The sequence below is a fragment of the Lathamus discolor genome, chromosome 1, assembly GCF_037157495.1.
Source record: "Lathamus discolor isolate bLatDis1 chromosome 1, bLatDis1.hap1, whole genome shotgun sequence".
Taxonomy (NCBI): Eukaryota; Metazoa; Chordata; class Aves; order Psittaciformes; family Psittacidae; genus Lathamus; species Lathamus discolor.
Window position 1 is genome coordinate 156,230,728 of NC_088884.1, and position 18,724 is coordinate 156,249,451.

General features: G+C 41.0%; 1 protein-coding gene and 1 long non-coding RNA gene across 3 annotated transcripts in view; one reads left to right on the plus strand and one right to left on the minus strand.

Moving 5' to 3' along the window:
- The first annotated feature begins 1,626 nt into the window (after positions 1-1,626).
- Positions 1,627-10,010, plus strand: LOC136004272 (uncharacterized). 2 transcript variants are annotated; one of them, XR_010608351.1, is made up of 3 exons: positions 1,627-1,941; positions 3,244-3,406; positions 7,093-10,010. It is a non-coding gene; the product is annotated as an uncharacterized LOC136004272 (long non-coding RNA). The 2 variants fall into 2 exon arrangements; XR_010608352.1 differs by lacking the exon at positions 1,627-1,941 and adding an exon at positions 2,748-3,167.
- Positions 4,637-18,724, minus strand: part of CFAP99 (cilia and flagella associated protein 99) — a 53,078-nt gene continuing 38,990 nt past the window's right edge. The window contains exons 14-16 of the mRNA XM_065660611.1: positions 16,172-16,377; positions 8,395-8,557; positions 4,637-6,007 (exon numbers count right to left, since the gene is read on the minus strand). Of these exons, the coding sequence (XP_065516683.1) occupies positions 5,840-6,007; positions 8,395-8,557; positions 16,172-16,377 (537 nt within the window). The 3' untranslated portion in view covers positions 4,637-5,839. The remainder of the gene's footprint in view (positions 6,008-8,394; positions 8,558-16,171; positions 16,378-18,724) is intronic.

Consider the following 18,724-nt stretch of genomic DNA (forward strand, 5'->3'; position numbering starts at 1 on the left):
AAGCATTTTAAAGACTGTATTCACCAATCCTCCTCTGTATAGGTAGGTATTTGAGAAAAATAAAGTCATTTAAACTAAGCATGTTTACACTAGGAGTAAAAGAATACTGATGTCCATATTTACCAATTTAAGTCTCCTGTTAATCTTTTTCCTCTATATTTCACTGACTTCAGGTTGACCTAATTTAACATGTTTGAATTATAATACAAAATAATGGATTCACTAGACAACATGACCTGAAAACTTTCCTTACACCACTCTGAAAACAAAGTCTTGGTCTCCCACATGCTCAGCATGAATTAAGAAAAAATAGCTTAAGCAAGAAGTAGACATTTTTCACTCTAGAATGATTTGGATTGGAAGGGAACTCAAAAGAACCACCCAGTTCCACTCCCCTGCCATGGGCAGGGACATCTTCCACTAGACCAGGTTGTTCTAGGTCCCATCCAACCTGGCCTTGAACACTGCTAAGGATGGGACAGCCACAGCTTCTCTCAGCAACCTGTGCCAGCGCCTCACCTTCCTAATATTTAATCTAAATATACCTCTGTCAGTTTAAAGCCATTCCCCCTTGTTTCACCACTCATGTCCTTGTCAAAAGTCCCTCTCTGGCTTTCCTGTAGGCCCCTTTAGGCATCAGAAGCTGCTTCAAGGTCTCTTCAGAGATTTCTCATCTCCAGGATACAAGTGTATATTGCTGGGTCATGCTGACCTTGTGGTCAACCAACACCCTCATGTCTCTCCTCCAGCTACTCATGTCTCACTAACACAAATGAGACTTTATGCCACATTCATCCTGACCATTACAAATATACTAAAGTAACTACTTGAAGAAAGCAGTCAGCATAAATATTTGGTGTGTGCAAGGCCCAGGTGACAAACAACAGTAGAAACTGTATTTGTCAAAGCATGACATGCTACAGCTTTAAGACTTTGCTTCTCATTTGTACTATTTTTTAGACCTCTCTCTGCACTCTTAAAAACAGGAAACACAATATTAAAGATGCAGCAGGTATAAAAAAATTTATGTGGTCAGAACACGTGGGGACCAAAGTGCTAGTCTCAAATTTTTTATCATCACAGGGAGCAACAATCTCCCATCTTACTCTTCACACGTGTATTTCCACTACCTTTAAAAGCATTTTCCTTTTTTTCAGGTGCACTACAGTAACTTTACTGAAAACAGAACCCAAGTCTATTACATTTTATCCAAATTAGGTCAAGCAGTCCCATACTACAAAAGCTTGGTGAGACACACTATAAAAAAAAAAAAAGATACCAAGATAGAGATATACTACCCTGCCTGCTCTAAGCAGTCAGCTGCAACTACAGACAAGAAGCCCAATTTTAAACAAAGAAGCTAACAAAACACCCACAGAATGAAACACACCACAACTTTTTGCTGGGTGATGTCCTGTTTCAGAAACAACAAAACCAGATGGAGACTGGCCAAAAGAAAGGCTTCTTGCTGCTCCACGTGCATTAGTTTCTCTGAGATCCTACAGCTTACTTTCAATAGTCCCAAAATCAGAAAAAAGGAAAAAGAAGTTTTCCCTGTAAAGGAAGTGTAGGGGGGCGCTGAGGTAGGAGAGCAGCATTCCCTCCACTCCTGCTGTCACACAGAACGGAAGGGCAGACTAACCCCCCCGGCAGCTGCACCCACTGAGCCACCCCTGTTCCTCCAGAGGAACGCCAGCGGCACTTGTATCTTTCAGCCACTGCAGGACACGCTCAGAACTGCCCTCGCAGTAAATGTGGTTTACGGCCCAGAGAGCACAAGAGGCTGGAGCAGCCTGTCCCTGTCCACAGGGACCGGCCAGTCTGCAACAGCACACGGAGCAGGAAGCGGCCGCGGGCCCCGCCGTCCCCCGACCTCAGAGCTGCGCAGCGGCACGCACAGGCCCCGGAGCCTCCCGGAGCGACGGAGATAGAAAAATACAAGTAACACACTGCCGGGGCTGGGGGGAGAAGGGGGCGGAGGAACCAGACCCCGGGCCGCGGCGCTCCACACGGAGCGGGCGCAGGCCGGGAGCAGCGTGGGGGGAGCCCCTCATGGCCGCCACCGCCGCGGGCACGGCCGCGCCCGGGAAGAGAGGCTCAGCTCACCGCCCCCGAGAAGGGGGCCGCGCCATCCCGGCCGCACGGCGCAGGGCCCAGCTCCGCGCACTGGCGGAAGCGGCTCGATCTCGCCCCTGGCTCCCCTCAGCGCCGGCCAGCCCCTCCCCCATGGCGGCCGGGCGCGGCTCCCTTCCTCCGGTCACCCCCCACCCCTTACCTGCCGCCCCGGGCACCCCAGAAGGACAAGGCGGTCCCGGGGGAGCCGGTGCCGCTGCAGGGCGCCGGTGCCACCCCAGCACGGAGCCCCTCGGCCTGCAACACTCACCCTCAGCGCCCGGCCCGGCAGTGGTGTAGGGCAACGCCCGCCCTCGCTCCCCCGCCATTGGGAGGAGCCGGATGCCGCGGCTCGCTGAGTGGCTGCCACGCACGTCAATCAGGAAGCGCAGGGGAGCGAGGCCCCGCCTCTCATCCGGCCCCGGGGCTTGCTGGGAGTTGTATTTTCTTGGGTGGGTGGGGGCGGGGCGGGAGCGCGGCCTGCGTGAGGAGTGGCAGTCCCCTCAGGGAGGGGTGTTGGCCGCCATTGGGGGTCCTCCACGGCCCGGGGTTAGTTCGGCCCTGATGGACCCCGAAAGGGGCGGCCGAGGGGGGGCAGGGCTTTTGCTGTGTTCTGCAATGCTGTTGTTCCGGGGGGGTGGGGTGTGAGAGAGCAAGCTTTGGGGTCCATCCTCTTCCATGCCTCACACACTCTTCTCCATCTTTTGGAAATGTTTCCAAAGCACTGAGCAAAATTCATCAGAGCCATCAGCTTGGAAGATCGTGACCTGTTGCCCGTGTTATAATTAGTCCAGCTCCTCCATGTAACTTGTTATAAACACGTAAGAGGTGTTCTGACACCCTCACCTCACCGTCAAGAATGGCTTTTTCCCCAGCTGCCTTAGCGCAATGATCATCTTGGCCTTTCTGGACGTGCCTGCCCTGTGCCCGGCTGCTTGACTGTAGATAAACTCATAGCTTTTCCTGTGGATTTTTCTTGCCTTATGGGTGAAGAGCACTCAAGATTTGTACTAAGTTTGTCCCGCCTTGTCCTTCTGGGGTACCCGGGGCGGCAGGTATGCTCTCCATTCCAACACAACCATCTCCGTGTCTTTGTTTTCATGTATATAACAAAATACCTGTGCTCTCTAGGGCAGATCAGATCATCAATAAGTCACTGAATATGGGCTTTGCCGCAGAACAAGGGCTGATTTGGAAGGAGTCAAGAGCTACCCAGCAGTGACTGTGTTACACGAGGTGTGAGCACGCTGCGTCTGGTGCTCATCACAGGGCAGAAACCCCCCATCTTCCTCAGGTAATCTGGGCCTCCTTACACCTCCTTACATATCCTTACATTGTAGTTGCATGTGAAAGCTTTTGTGGTCTGGACATTTACACTGAAATAGGAGACCTCTGGATTGTTCAGGTTTTTGCACTAGAAGGGTTTTCTAATGAGTCACTAAGATCAGACAGGTTAAACCCTCTGATTTTGTAAGTCTGTTTTGTTAGGTAAGAGTCAGCCTTGTTCACTTTTGCTCGTCTTCTTGGCTGCAAATAGTGTGACAAATGTGTAAATGGATGAATTGTATTGTTTACCTGTGCTTCTGCAAAAGTGTCATGAGTGTAGAGGCATTGCTGACTCAGTTATCATGCAATAACCAGGCTGTGGATGGTTTGCACCACAGCCACCAGCTGAGGCAGCAGTGTGAATGCAGTTCTCTTGGTTCCAATGGCATCACAGCTGCTTTTGTAATATTACACTAACAAGTCCTACCAGACCTTTGCCAGCTCTGCATTGGATCACCTCAGGTTTCTGTGTAACACATTGCTGGAACAGAACTACTAGAGAAGATGCTCCAGTGGCCAGGGGTGGAGTGGTTGTGGGTAGGATCTGCTGTCTCCAACATCATGTTATCCACATTTGTCAGGAGGAATGTGGTCTTTTTAATGTTATTGTGTGTATTCTGTTGCAATACCTGCCATCACTGAAAAATCAATAGGCTGTATTGACATAGAAATATCAATATAGGGATATATTGTTTTTTTCCTAAAAGACTCACATTCTTTTACATTCCTCAGAACACTGATTCTGAGGATGATTTTATGCATTAGATCCTAAAGTAGCAATAGGCTACAGCTGGATTGTTGAGATTCCTCAGTCCTTTCTTTTGAGAGCATGGAAAACATGGAGAAGGAAATCATTATGAATCAGCTTGATTGCAATTCAGTAAGAATTTTGAAAACTGGTTCCATCATCAGGGGAAGAGGCATGCAGTAGGATGGGATTGTGACATTTCCATGTTACCTACCTAAATACACCTGCCTGTCTATTTTCTTAATGACTGTTGTTTTTCTAAAATCTCTAAATGCCAGGCACACAATAAAGTTTGAGAGGAACTATTTGGCGATGCAGCGTCCCAGGTCATGACTGTCATCCCTGTTAATTGCTAGCTTCTAGAAAACAGGTGTTACAACCACCACTTGGCTTTGTTGTTCTGGAATACAATGCTGAACAACCACAAAGGAAGATAAACTCTCTGCCACCAAGAGTTTATTGATTTAAGCTATTACAATCCCCTACTAGACACTGGGTTGTAGTTCCCTCTTCTCTGTAGTTCTCTTGCTGTGCTTCTTTCTTTTCTCTCTCCTATGTTCTTTAACTCTTCTTATGGAACATGAGCCCTACATCACATTTACTTTGATTAAAATGCACAACACATTATCAGCTTGCAGATTGTGGAAGTGATCTTCACAGCTAGATGGCAACAAAAGAATTCCATTAGACTTCCTTTAGTAAAAAGTGAGAATTACATTTCTCACTATTGTGAGAGCATTAAAAGCAGCTGCTCGACTAATGTCAGCGACACTTTCCTTCAATTTAAATATTTGCAATAGCCATAGTTAAACACGTAGTAACTGGTATTGAGATAAAACAGAAATATATAGCCATACTGCTGTGCAGATATTAATTTGGATTTATATCCTTGCCTTGGTGCCTATATAGTAAGTCTTGTGAGTTAAAGGCTGTTTTACACAATTTAGAAATTGTGTAGAGGACAAATTATCTTTTAGGTGAGTAACAGAATTTTGACTTTTTCTGGAAGCAGCTCCCTAAAGAGATCAAACAATGTTTTTGTTCTCTTTCCGCTTTTAAAGTCTGCAGAGATTCACATCCATGATAGTGCTCTTTCTGGGTGACTGAATCTAGACTCTGGCTCCTGGAGGCTATTACATCATCTAAACCTTACAAACAGTTCTTTCCTCACCGTCTAAAATCAGTGTTGAAGCTGGTGATCCTCTTACGCAGTTACTGGCCTGTTAGAAGACTTGTGAGGAACTTCAGCTGACCATACCTTCTGAAAGAAGCATATGTAAGCAAATGTTGCTTGGGTTTTGCCCTCATTTTTATTCTTTCAAAAAATAAGCAGAGCAAACTCCATGGCACAGAATACAGTGATAACAGAAATACAGATCTCAGCATTCTTAGCCATGTATTTGCCATTCTGCTGTACAAGCTGTAATGGCAAGGTTTTGGTTTCTTGAAGCTTTTGATTCTAACAATAAACAAATGTATCATTATAGCATAAAAATAAAATTCTATTGCAAAAAAATGAATGCATTTTTATTCTGCTGTGCCTGTATAACCCAAATTTTTCTCATCACACTAAAAAGGTGAAATAAAGAGTAGAATTCAACCTTGTAGTAAACAGGCACACTGGCAGATTTCCAGGAGGCCTGAATTTGTAGTTTATTTTGCTTCAGAGTGCAATATACAGACTTTGGCTCCACTTCTTGCTTCCTCACAGGCAGACATTTTCTGAGCTGTTTCTCTGGCCATGAAGCCATGCTGAAAGATCTTGAACTGTCTTTCCCGACTGTCTTCCAGTTCATTCCAATGGTTCCATTGGAAAGTATCCTGCAGAAAAGAGACACAGATGATCAGACTGCAGATAATACAGTAGTTCTTTTTAGAGGATACCATATTAGATTAAATAAACCCTTTAGAGTTTATTTGCTAACATGATTGGGAGACTTGTCAACATCAAACTGTGTGTGATGAACAGAAAGGTAACTCAGGTGGGTTGCCCAGATCAAGATGAATTAAACACAGCTGCAACTCCCCATAAGATATTAAGTCAAGATAAAACTACATCTGGATGGTTTGCTTCAGTGCTGCTACCTTACGTTCTTTCTTTGCCAGCAGTTTATTCTTGAAGCCATAAATGAACAGTTGCACAAATCCTATCAAACTCTAGTGGTTTGCTGATCCAAAAACTGGGTTCACAAGGGAGCATTCCCCCAAAAGCTCAGAACTAACAGAAAACTGCTACTTTTTTCATCTGATTCTCTGTTTAAAATGGTAGAATTTTTTTTTTTTTCATTAATGGTAGTTTTTCTTATGTTTAGTTTTCCAAATTGCAATAGAAATTCTGTTTTATTAAGAATAGAATAGTGATTTGTAAATAAACTTTGCCTTGACTTATATCAGCACAAACTAATTGGACCCAAAGGGCCCCCACAGATGTTGTGAAAGCCACAATCTGGAACTTTATTACAAGGGGTTAGTGTAACTTCTTTTTTCTCAACTAACTGAGGAACCTACACAGTAGCAGTACAAACTGAACGCCAGATAACTACTGCATTATAACTAAGGGAGGATTTTTTTCCTGTAGTCACACTAACACCTTTTTCAGCAAAATTCAGTTCAAGCACAATAAAGATGCTGCTGAACATATCCGATCAGAATTGAGCTACTTTCCTGTAGTAACATTTGGATACTACTTTTATGTAGTAACATATCTGACAAGAATTGAGCTATTTTCCTGTAGTAATATTTGATACTACTTTTATGTAGTAACATATCTGACCAGAATTTAGATACTTTCCTGTAGTAACATTTGGAGGGGGTCATGTAGAGTGAAACAGCAGTGATCTAAGATACACCAAAACAGTTAAATAATTCATAATAACCCTGAATTTTTTTCTTTTCTTCTTTTCCAGATGTCTTAACATTTGAGCAGAACATAAACAAAACCACTGTGACAGCTTAAGAGACTTACTGTGTAAATCTAGCTCAAGAAACAACTTTCAGACCCTGGCTTTTTTGCTCAATCATATGACACCACAGCACACATACAGACCCACCTCGAGTAGTTAAAAGTTCTAGTTGTTAATTTATGATTTCTCTTTGTTTATTAAGAAAAAATGTACAATTGTAATTATGTGTCTGCTTTCCTTTGAAGTCTGCATTTTTGCTTCCACTTTACTGTGGACTCCATTCAGCAAACTGTTTAAGCATGTGTTCAAAACCTCAGTTCAGAAAACCATCCCAGTTTAGGAAATGCTTTCTTCAGGTAGGTCATTGCTTGCTTTGCTAAAAGGAATAGACCTAGTTGTCTTTAGAAGCACCTACATGTTTTACTTGCCTGAAATGGGCATTCTGAAGGCAGCAAACATTGATACTCTGAAAGATTGCTCTATTTTGGTTTTTAAAAGTATATACTTGAAAAATACAGTTTTTATTTTCATTGAATTCAGCTTCATGTAAATTTCTCACAAAATAGGTAAAGATCTATTATTAGCAGATTGGGAGACTTAGGTCTATTTTTAGATTGAGCTAGTACAGCTTTTAAAAAGGGATCCCATTATAGAATCATAAAATAGTTAGGGTTAGAAAGGACCTTAAGATCATCTAGATGACTGTTCCCTGCAGCATTCCACATGCTGTGTTACACTACTGGTATATGAACCACTTCTCAATGATAGGCATGCCTGAGGTGGTGGCTGAGGTGGCAGCACAAGCACTAGTTCCTCAGCACTTTAGACACTTGCCAAGGAAACACAACCACTGTGAACCAACATCAAGCCTACAGCCTATTGGTGCTTCCATTTGACAACGTGGGACCAGGCTGAGGTGAAATGCCTGGGAATGACCAACTTTTAATATGCCTTGGACATGACATGGGGAGAGCATTCCAGTTTGGTGTAATGGGATGTGTGTGGTAGGAAGGTGAGAAAGACAGGAGGTAAGATGCTGCTTTGATGGAATGAGAGTGTATGGAAATAAGAGTAGGAAGCTAGGTGTCACACAGATGAGCCCTGCCCTGTGGTAGCAGATTGTGACAGGAAGGTGAGGTCAAGGCCGTGGTTTGGAGAAATAGTGCCTATGCAGGACACAGGGTGTTGCTGTTGCCAGTCATGTATGGCACCATCTGCCTCTGCCCCCCTTGCCAGTGCTGGCAGTTGAGCAAAGGTCTGTGAACAGCAGGTCTATTGCAGAGCTTTTCTCATGTAACTCCAAACCTTCCTGGATGCGATGCTGCTTTTCTGGGGGGTAATCTTTGAGAGTCCTTCTTGCTTTTTACGCTCCATTTTTTTTTCTACAATCCTCTTCTGCAGGTTTAAAATGCGCTCATCTTTCAGAGGCCTTTCACCAGACTGGGGCTTTCTTTTCTCTTCTTCTTTCCTGCAAAAACAAAAAGAAGCAATGAGAAGGTAAAGTAATATCAAACTACAAAATAAAACCATCTGAGCATATACCTTGATAATAATGAATTTGCTCTTGCTTCTGGGACTCAAAACAGGTTTAAATCATGTAACTCCAATGTGGTATTCACAACTTGCTTCTTGTTTACAGAACAGCATTACTAAACAATATAGAGTAATTTCTTCCCACAGGATGCCATGATGACAATATCTGAAGTATTTCAAGCCTGACATGACATCCTTTACAAAAAACGTGTAAAACCTGTGATAATACTTCAGCTTTTTGCTTGTGAGAACTACAAAGTTTTCCTTATATGATCATTAGTATTCATCTCAATTGCTATATTCTTTGGAAAATGAAAGATACTCTTTCCTGTGTAATCTCAATGCCCAGATTCAGAATCAATGGGATAGTGATGTATTCATTCAGGTTAGTTGGTCTAGGTGATCATAAATTGATAGCACCATGTGCAGCATAAAATTAAGGCATAAGAGAGACGTTATTGGATAGTCTTCCTTTTTTTCCTTTTATTGTAGCTACTTTTCTGTCCTTGAGTTTACATTTTATCTGTTCTTTATTACTTCCACTCAACTGGCACTATTTACTCACAGTTTCTTCATACAGGTTACACCACATTACATATTCACTTAACATCCGACTACCTCTTTTATTCAACACTGCCCTTGAATTCGGCTTAGTATGATCAAGCTGTAGTATTAATATTGTCATGAGCAGATGTGATTCTTTGGCCAAATTCAGAGCTAGAGGAAGTGTTAGATCTACCAAAGAAAGCAGGTAACAGCTTAATAGTTAGTAACAGAACTCTCCCCTTATCTCTTGGGTCTTACATCACACTGTTTTCAGTAAAAAGCACACTTTCCTCAAGGAGCTTGAGGAAGGGGAAGAAGGAAGTTCCTTCTGGTGCTAAACCCACCAATTTCCCTTAAAAAGTAACTGTATCTGGATTCCAGGGATGAAAACACTTCTTTCATCTTGGGAGACCCTCAGGAACTGGATGAAGAGGAGACTTGTTCCATGTTAGTTACATTCTGAAATGTGATGTGACTGTGAAATCTAAGTAAGGGCATTGTTTAGCTCAGCTTGTCATATCCAGTTGCTTTCATGAGACATTTTGTGAACCTCTCTGCTGCCTGTGTCATGCTGTCTGGTTAGCATAACACTTCCTTATCTTCCTTAATGCTCTGATATATTCTGCTACACTGAGCTCAATTTTTAACACTATTCTGTAAATGTAAAAATTATGCACTATCACTTAACCTAATTGAGAACGTGGTTTATTTCTGTTTGCATTGTAACAAGGCATTGTATTCCAAGGGATGTAGGAGAATGTAACAATCAGGTTTTATGTAAATAAATGTTGATTAGATATTTTCAGTGGGAATAAGCAATAAAACCTTTCCTTACATGCAAATCCAGATTCTTGTAAATACAATTACAGGAAATAGAGCAAGAGGTTTAACATCATAAAGCAGCAGCAGCTGCTTCTGAATTAACATGATAAATAGTCACTTATCCTCAGAGTAATATTCAGTCCTCTTCTACATGAAGTCATGTGCCAGTCATCTACACTATTCCCCAAAGCTGCCAATCCCATAGATTCGCAGCTGCCATATCATAACAGAAACTCAAAGAGGGGAAGGAATGAAAAAAGAAACTTCAAAATCCCTTTTTTCCTGTGATGGTCAGTTGAGAATTTTAAGGACTCAAGATAGAAGCAACTCTGTCACCCCATATCGTGTATTGGCTAAGGAAGTCAGGTAACAGCCAGTCAGAATGGAGTTAGAAAAATCTTCTCCAGATTCAATAGAAAATTCTGTGGTAATTTATAAAAAAAATGTGCAGAAACAATTTTACTTTAAAGTTCCTTTACCAGCTACTGGTACTGAATGAGTACTTTGAATGAAAACCAGTAGTCTTTAAGAATCGTACTAGTTCCTAGTTCCTAAGATGTAATGTCACATCTTAGGCCCAAAAGAGAATTTGTAATTTCCTTTTATTTTGGTCCATTTATTTCCATTTATTTTATTAGGTAAGAGTCGTCTGTCCCTCTGCAAGTTTGCCATAATTAAAAGATATTTCCCTACCAAAGACACTAAAAAAACAGTTAACAGTTCTGAAGTCCATATGGATTTGAATATGGTTTAACAAACTCTAGTTTTTTCTTAGTGCCCTTGTCAGAAACTACTTTTTAGTGTTAAGGAATTAGATGAGATTCTTGAATGTGCTTATGGAAGTTTGTAGTAGTGTGGGGTGTATGTATAAACTACTTAGAGGATGAAAAGTAAGGGATTAATGAAAGATTTAACAATATGGACATGAAAGCAAACAATGAAAATTTATCTGCCACTGTGTTCGTTCTCTATTCACTTTCTGTGCATATAGTCAGCAGAAGATGTGGGCTTACTGAGATGAAGTACAGAATAATTCCATCAGTGATGGGCAAAATGGAAGTGCCTTCCTGTTTAAAATAATATTCCAGGCATCGTATACTGCAATTCACATCCCGTATTTGTTGTCTCAATAATTTCCTTAGTAAATATAATCAACTTTAAAAATAAATAAGTTTTGGGCAGTCCAGCATCTTTTTACCTACATATCCCTTGTAATTATTTAACTATCTGCCCTCCAATTTTAGGATGCAGCCAAATGGACTGTAGGTCCAGTAGGCCATCTGACTTACAACTGAAGCAGCAGCAATTCAGCATGAAAGTTTTCCTTTCCAAGTGAAAACACTCGGATTAGGTCTTCTCAGCTGTGTTTACAAAATGGAGAATATGAAGATTTGAACAGAGGATTCCTCCTGAAAACTACATTTTGCCCTTCATTTATATTTTCAAACTCCAGCTGTACATCAGAAGTGTAAGGAGACAGCTCTTAACTGACTCAGTACTCGTAGATGGAGTGAAAATGGCTACTTGATCATTCTAGGCACTACAGTATCAACTTAAGCAGCTAGGACTGTATTTATAAGATCACCTTCCAAAATAGAGTCTTGTGCAATAAATACAAATGCATTTTTAAAAGCAGAAGTAAGATTGCCTTATAGTGCAATAAACCTTGGGGTTTTTAATTTCCTCATACTCTCAGTCCCAGTGACTGAGGCTGTTCATACTTCACAGTACTTTGCCTTTTTTCTGCCCTGCACTATGTAATTCTTAGGTATTGCAGTGAGGAAAATTAATGTATCTAACTGTTAACAGTTCACTAGTAAGGGAGTCATTATTTTGACATTTAAACACACTACACTATTAGATTGATTACTATTTTGTACTAATGTGAGGGATTTAAGCACCCAAAATCTGACTCCCTTCCAAAACAATTAAGTTATTAAGCATTTAATTTTAGGTGGGGAAGTGATTGTTATTCATAATAGTGTTTTCCTCATTTGAAATAAAGATTATGAAGCTGTATAATCAGAGTTCATTCACAGAATTACAGGATGGTTGAGGCTGGAACAGACTTTTGGAGCTCATCTTGTTCACTCCCCCCTGCTCAAGCAGGGCCACCTAGAACTGGTTGCCCATGACCATATCCAGGTGGCCTTTGAATATCTCCAGGGGTGGAGACTCCACAGCCTCTCTGGGCAGCCTGTGCCAGTGCTCAGTTACCCTCACAGTAAAAGAAGTTATTGCTTACGTTCAGAGGGATGTTCATTATTCTAGGCTATGTTTTCCAATATCTGAAGCAACAGCCACACATAGGGATAGCATGGCACGTGTTCCCCTGTTGTATCTTCCCACCTCTGGGAAGGTGGGCTGTCTGCCCCCTCCTTCCCTCAGATGTGTGCTGCATCACAGGGGTGTGCTGCCAGGGCATCTTATGGGTTTTGGAGGTTGTGCCTCCATTCTCCCCTCTTCACCCAGAAGGCCTTTGACTCCCTAAGTCAGACCTGGATACTCCAGGGAACACCTGCTTTAGGGAGCTTGTTCTACTTGGAAAGGACTGTCACAACCATTCATCCATAACCCTCCCTTCTGCTTGTCCTCCTCTTCATAGCCAGCCTTCTGCCTTGTCCTCCTGCCATGGCTTCCCTCACACAATTTCCACCCCTCCCCAGTTCAGGCCAAGTGCAAGGTGTATGGTCAGTGCCCCTTGTCAGGAGGGCTTTGATCACTGGCAGTGGCAGAGAGAGAAGCTAAAGCTTTGCCACCCTGGCAAACACACCATTGTTTGTAAGCCAGTGGTGAGACCCCAGCATTCTACACCATTACCACAGTGTGAGATAGGAATATGGTAAACATCTGTGTTGGTGGGAGTCTGTATACCTTCCTCATATACAAGCAAGTCAAGTATTAGTGTCAGTTCAGACTGTCACCCTGCAGTCAGGACCTGCAGCTGCTACTTTCATCTGGATTTTGGCATGACTTGGAGAGGGGATCAGGCTCAGGCAGCAGGTGCTGTCATGTCACTTGAAAATGAGCAGCAAAACAAACAAGGCAGGAACATGAGCAAGAACAGAAATAAGGCTGGCTTCTGTGTGCCTTACATAGGTAGGGGCATGGATGTGCTGCTGTCATCTATGTGAGACAAGAAAAAGGATAGTGTGGTGTTCACTAGACGGGCTTGCAGAGGAACTGGGAGTTAAATATGTGAAGTTTTCTGATATTATTTTCCTCTTGACAAAACTTTAAACCACATGAATGGTGAGAGCATGCAGTCCTAACACCATACTAAACCGAAATCAAAGTAAAACCCCCAAACCACAGATAATGTGGATGGATGGAGCCTCAGCACCTACTGGTTTGATCTGTTGCTCTGTTCTTAGTGCATTAAATTACTTGCAGTAATAGCTGTAGCCTCACTGGAATGAAAGGGAATTGCACCTGAGGTATACAGGCACATAACTTCAGTACGTTAGCATGTATTCAAACACATAAATCTTTCGGTGCTTATGTGTGAAAGCTGAGAACTCAAATGTCTGTCCACTTCATATGCCAGTGCTGATTTTCAGACTGTGAAATTCTAGCAATTAATGGGACATCCTGCATACTACTGAATTGATTCTTGAGTGTTCTGCAAGCACTCACAAAGCTGCTGCTGTGATGGATGTCATGGCTTGCAGTCTATTAAAGGCTGATGTCTCTGTCATTTTTCATGTTCCATTTCCTGTTTTGTTTAATACACCTCATTATATGTTTGCTCAATGTGCTGCTTTTGTGTTGATGTATGTCAGTTCGTAAATGATATTGAAAGGAATCTGCTTGATAGGGACCCAATTAAACTCCAGCTGACACTGTGAAAGCACATTTGTTCAGCAAAGCTTTGCCACCGTACTTCAGCTGATTAGTAGTAGCCTTCAACATAACACAGTTTAAGAAATAACATGTAATTTTATATTGATGCATAAGGCTATCATGAAGGCCACTGGTAAGATTTGCTATTCTATCCCTATAATTATGAATTGATTCTGTAAACATAAAGATTTGCTTTTTACATCTCTTGTGCAGTGTGTCAATAATACAACCCAAGCAATTAATCACTCACACTGGCTTGATAGGTATTTCAGGATTCAAGATCTGTCAATCAGGTTTAACACACAAAGCCTATAGTTTGTTTAGAGAGAAATAAAATCTGCAACAAAGTATCTAGCATTTGTAAATAGGCCAAAACATGCCATATTCCTGTAGTAACAGAAACAACACCATAGATTTGGATTCTAGGGGAAAATGCATGAAATACACTCCCAAAGAACAACAATTCAGTTATATTTTGCTGATGCCTCTTTGTAGTAGATGCTTCTGAGTTACGTACATAGATTGCCTGGGTGCCATGAAAGGAAATGTTTTACAACATCTATAATGAAAATTTATATTTCCTTTATTTGAAGAGCAAACAGTGCTCCATTAAAATTACTGTATTACTTATCATGAGTCTGAGTAGAAGTTTGCAGATGAAGTGTTTAATTGAATTTGGATTCTACCATCTTTGACATGGTGGTCTGGGCTAAATAAACATTTCAAGTGCCAAGACCAAAAAGTGAATCAAAATTAGCTTCTCATTCAAGCATAGCTTATTTCAGGTTCAGAACAGTTTTAGATCTGAATTAAGCCAAAGAATCTATTTTAAAGGAACCCAGTACTACACAAAACTCACAGACAGCACATCTGGCATAACAAATGATTCTTTAAATGGCCACTAGTGACACAGGTTTTATGTAAAATACAAGTTCTTAATGGCTAGTTTGCATCTCTTGTGGAAAGCGGTGGCTTGAGTTGCTCCCATGGGCTTTCACGACACTGAATGTTTAGTGATGACAGTGTATTTCCAGCCCCAACTTCATTTCAGGTTCTTTAGTCTTAAAATCTTTTCTTGATACATGCTATAGAAGAGAAGGTCAGTGATCTATGCAGTCAATCCACTGCAGCTGCAGTGATCGATTCATTAAATTCATTAAACTATCTTCTCAGATACTAACACAGTAAGGCCAGTCTTTGGAGTATACTATCAGCAACAAACCAAATTAAGAGTTGGGACTAGTGAAAACTAGTTAAATGAATACATCAATACTGCCCTTTGTAATTGAGATTTAAAACTGGATGATGTCAACAACATGAATTGAACTCTGAGAAGCCATCTTCTGTATCTCAGCTATGAATGTGAATCTGAGACATGTCTAAAGACAAGTGTTTTTAGCCTGAGAGAGTATGTCTTCCGAGTATCTGAACAGCTGTTTGTAAAATAAATATGGCAAGACAAGGACTAATCTCTCAAACCCACAAAAGGGAAAAGGTGAAAGGCAATGTGCAAGAAAACAATGGCAAATAGTCAAGATACAGTAAAAATGGCAGAAGATCAAGAGGTGTGCTGTATTTTACACTTTTACAGAGGCTTTCTTCCTGCTCAGCTTTATTTGTAAATAGCTTGAACTTAGATTAAAAACTCTTGTGGAAGGGACCTATCTTCTGCATATGTGAAGCATCTATGGTGGCTATGGATCCTTTATGACAATGAATAATAAATATGATAATGAATTATAAATATGAATAATGAATACAGAATTTTATCAGAGAGCCTGTTAGCAAAGAATTTTCTCTTTGATCTACTGCTATATTTAATTTATAACTTATTATTGTAATCAGTAAATCTCCTTCCTAAAATATCTTTAATGTCTAGAATAACGCCTGCCTTTTCATATAACAAATGAAATTGAAGAAAGAAAAACTATAGTTCTAATGTATTGATTTAGATGAGAATGAGAAAGCACTGTAAGTGGCAAGCTAGAATGCTTCTAATAACATCAAATTAGTTCTGTCATTAGTTGAAAAGGAACAGAAGAACGGCAGGAATTCTTTATCAGTATGTAATACTGGCTCTGAATCCTGGGGCAAGATTGTCAACACCAACATACAGAGCCTCTTCAACCATAAATAATGAAAAAGCTTTGTTAAATCTAATGCAAATTATTTTCCAGACTAAAAAGGGAATGCTGGCCCCAGTGTAATCCTTGACAAAAGTCATAGTGATTTCTAGAAGGGCAGTATTTTGCTCTCTACTTGTTTTTCTCCTGGAGGGGGTAGCAAAATATTAACAAAGTTGCAATGTCTTAAATGTCACATGCTGTCTTATACTGACTTTAGAGCAGCTGCTCGGCTGAGTTCTGCTCTGAATACCAAAATCTGGTCCAGTTTGTCGAGAAGAAGTTGTTCCTTAGCTTGTTTTTCATGAATTATCTGGTCTCTCTTCTCTTCCTCTGCTGCCTTCTGTTCTTCTCTGAGCAGAGCGAGGCGTTCACGTAGTTCCACTATTGACATTTCACAACTTAAACCGTGGCCACCAGTCTGGAGAATGAGAAATATAGGTTTGAATAACACTGAAAATACCAAGGGGAGAGTAAATGTGTAAAATCAGAATATTTTGAGTGTGTTCCAAATCATGCTGAATATATGTGACTTCATGAAATACAGGAATGGCCCTAACCTGTTACTTACAAGCTGGTTTTAATTTGTAGAGCATCACTTTGGTATGTGTAAAAACACAAAGTTACTAAAACATTTCATGAAAAGGCATTGAAATATACAGTAGGTTAATCATAAATGCAACATATTTGCTATCCAAAAAACTTCTAGCGGGCTTATCTTTTAATTAGATCTTTGAAGTTGTAAAATGTGTAAAACCGGGGGGGGGGGGGGGGGGGACCAACAAAAGAACAACCATTCCTCCAAAATGTATTTCTCAGGCTGAAATTAAGTGCTAATGATAAACATATGTATGTAAAACTCATTACAGTCCTTTTAATGGAGAGAAATTATTCAGTTAGAGAGCCTTCATTTTTTCAAGAAACCCTTTTTAACAGGGAAAAAAAAAAGCCCTTGCATTGAACACTGAGAGGGTTGTTGACAGAATAGTAGTCGCCTTTCTGCTTTTGAGGTCTTCACAAAACAGAACATGAAGGGGTAGGAATAAAAATCCAGGAAAAGAGAAGGATGCTGTGTCATAGATGCTCAGATTGGCTGCAAGAATTGACCTGGGTCCAGTCCCTCTTCTCTGGCCTGGGATGCCACCTAAGCAATGTAGTCACGTACTCATCCTCTAGTGATCATTCTCTGTCTGTTCAGAACAGTGGATCCATGAACTAGAGGCAAAGCCAAGAGAGATGAAGAACACAGTAATGCAGGGAGACAGCGGCAATAAACCCACAAAACAGAATACAACAAATAACCAGGCTCAGCTGTTACAACACTGGTGCTTATAAGGGATTATTACTGAATTAGTTTGTGGAATCTAATGATACAAACTTGTCAGTGAAGGGGAAAGGGTGGCCATCCCTGGAGATTCCTCCAAGATTTGCAAGAGTCTCTCCTGAAGTTTTGGTCCCCCTAGCTTCCCTTTCTAAAGCTCCAAAACTGAGTCAGTAAGAACAGATCATCACTGTTTTTTCACCTGAGCTCTGATTCTTCCGTTTTGCCTGCTTCCATGCTTCTCACGTGTACATGACCTAAACAGTGGTTACCAGGAGCATCAGTAGAAGACTGATAAAAGAGTTCAATCAGTCTTTATTTTTGCATGTCTTTGAAAAATACATACTACCATAGATTACTGAAACACTAAGTGAGCATTTATCTCCTTCTCAGATTTCATTTTAGAGTGAATTTGCAAATAGAAAGTGCTGTGATACCTTGTCTCTAATTTAAACTGGCCAATGGCCATCAAGTTATATTCATAGGAAGTGAAAGGAGAATGTTTTGCAGTGGGGCATATATACTAACAGTGGTGTTTGAGCATGGCAAGCAGACACCAAAAAAGGTCTAGGAAAGAGGTTTTCCTAGAAGCATAGAAAGAGGCTTTTTGACTTTCTGCATTTCAGAAATACTTAGTGAAGACAGTGAAGTGGTTCCTAAAATCTGAACTGTCCTATACTCGTGCTATAGATAATACTGGTGTTCAAGCAACTTCAGTGCCATCAAGGTAAGAACTGGTACCTTAAAATTATGAGAATGAGAATTTTATGGACTTAATTTCACTTGAGCTGATTTATTCTTGTTCACTTCATACTTCAACATTAAATGTATTCTAGAATCTGATAAATGAAATGGGGGATTTAACTGGTGGCTGCAAAACTAGTATGTAGCTTTGGAACCAATGGATGGCTCAGTTCTATTCAGTGGAACCGGACATAAAACCAAAGCATCATACTGACTGTTCCAACAGCCCCACAGAGGAGAAGACCTGTTCCTTCTGTATGGTTTTCGCAGACAAACCATGGATGGTTTTTAATTTGTGATCGACATTTGAATACTCAAGAAAGAAAGGAAGAAAAAAAACCCAACCAGAAAGATTCTATTAAAATTGTTATTCTGTCATTTCATATGATTCCCTGTCCTTCTTCTTTCAGTGTGGACAAGAAAATTGGAAGAGTATTTTCAGCTAATCTACTTCCAATTTACTGGTAAGGTAACAGATTTCTGGATGCTGGAAATTCTGCAAAAGTGGGCACTGCAAAGCCCAGTGTCAGGCGTATCAGTTGTTGTGCATCGTCAGTAAGTCCAAGAAGTCTGGGATACATTTACTGTAGCCTTAACCACACACATGTCATATGCAATCTGTAAATGTGTAAAGGTGGATAGAACATTTTGTAGTAACTTGCCAGTCTCTTTGAAAGATAACAGGAAACACAGAGCCTATTGG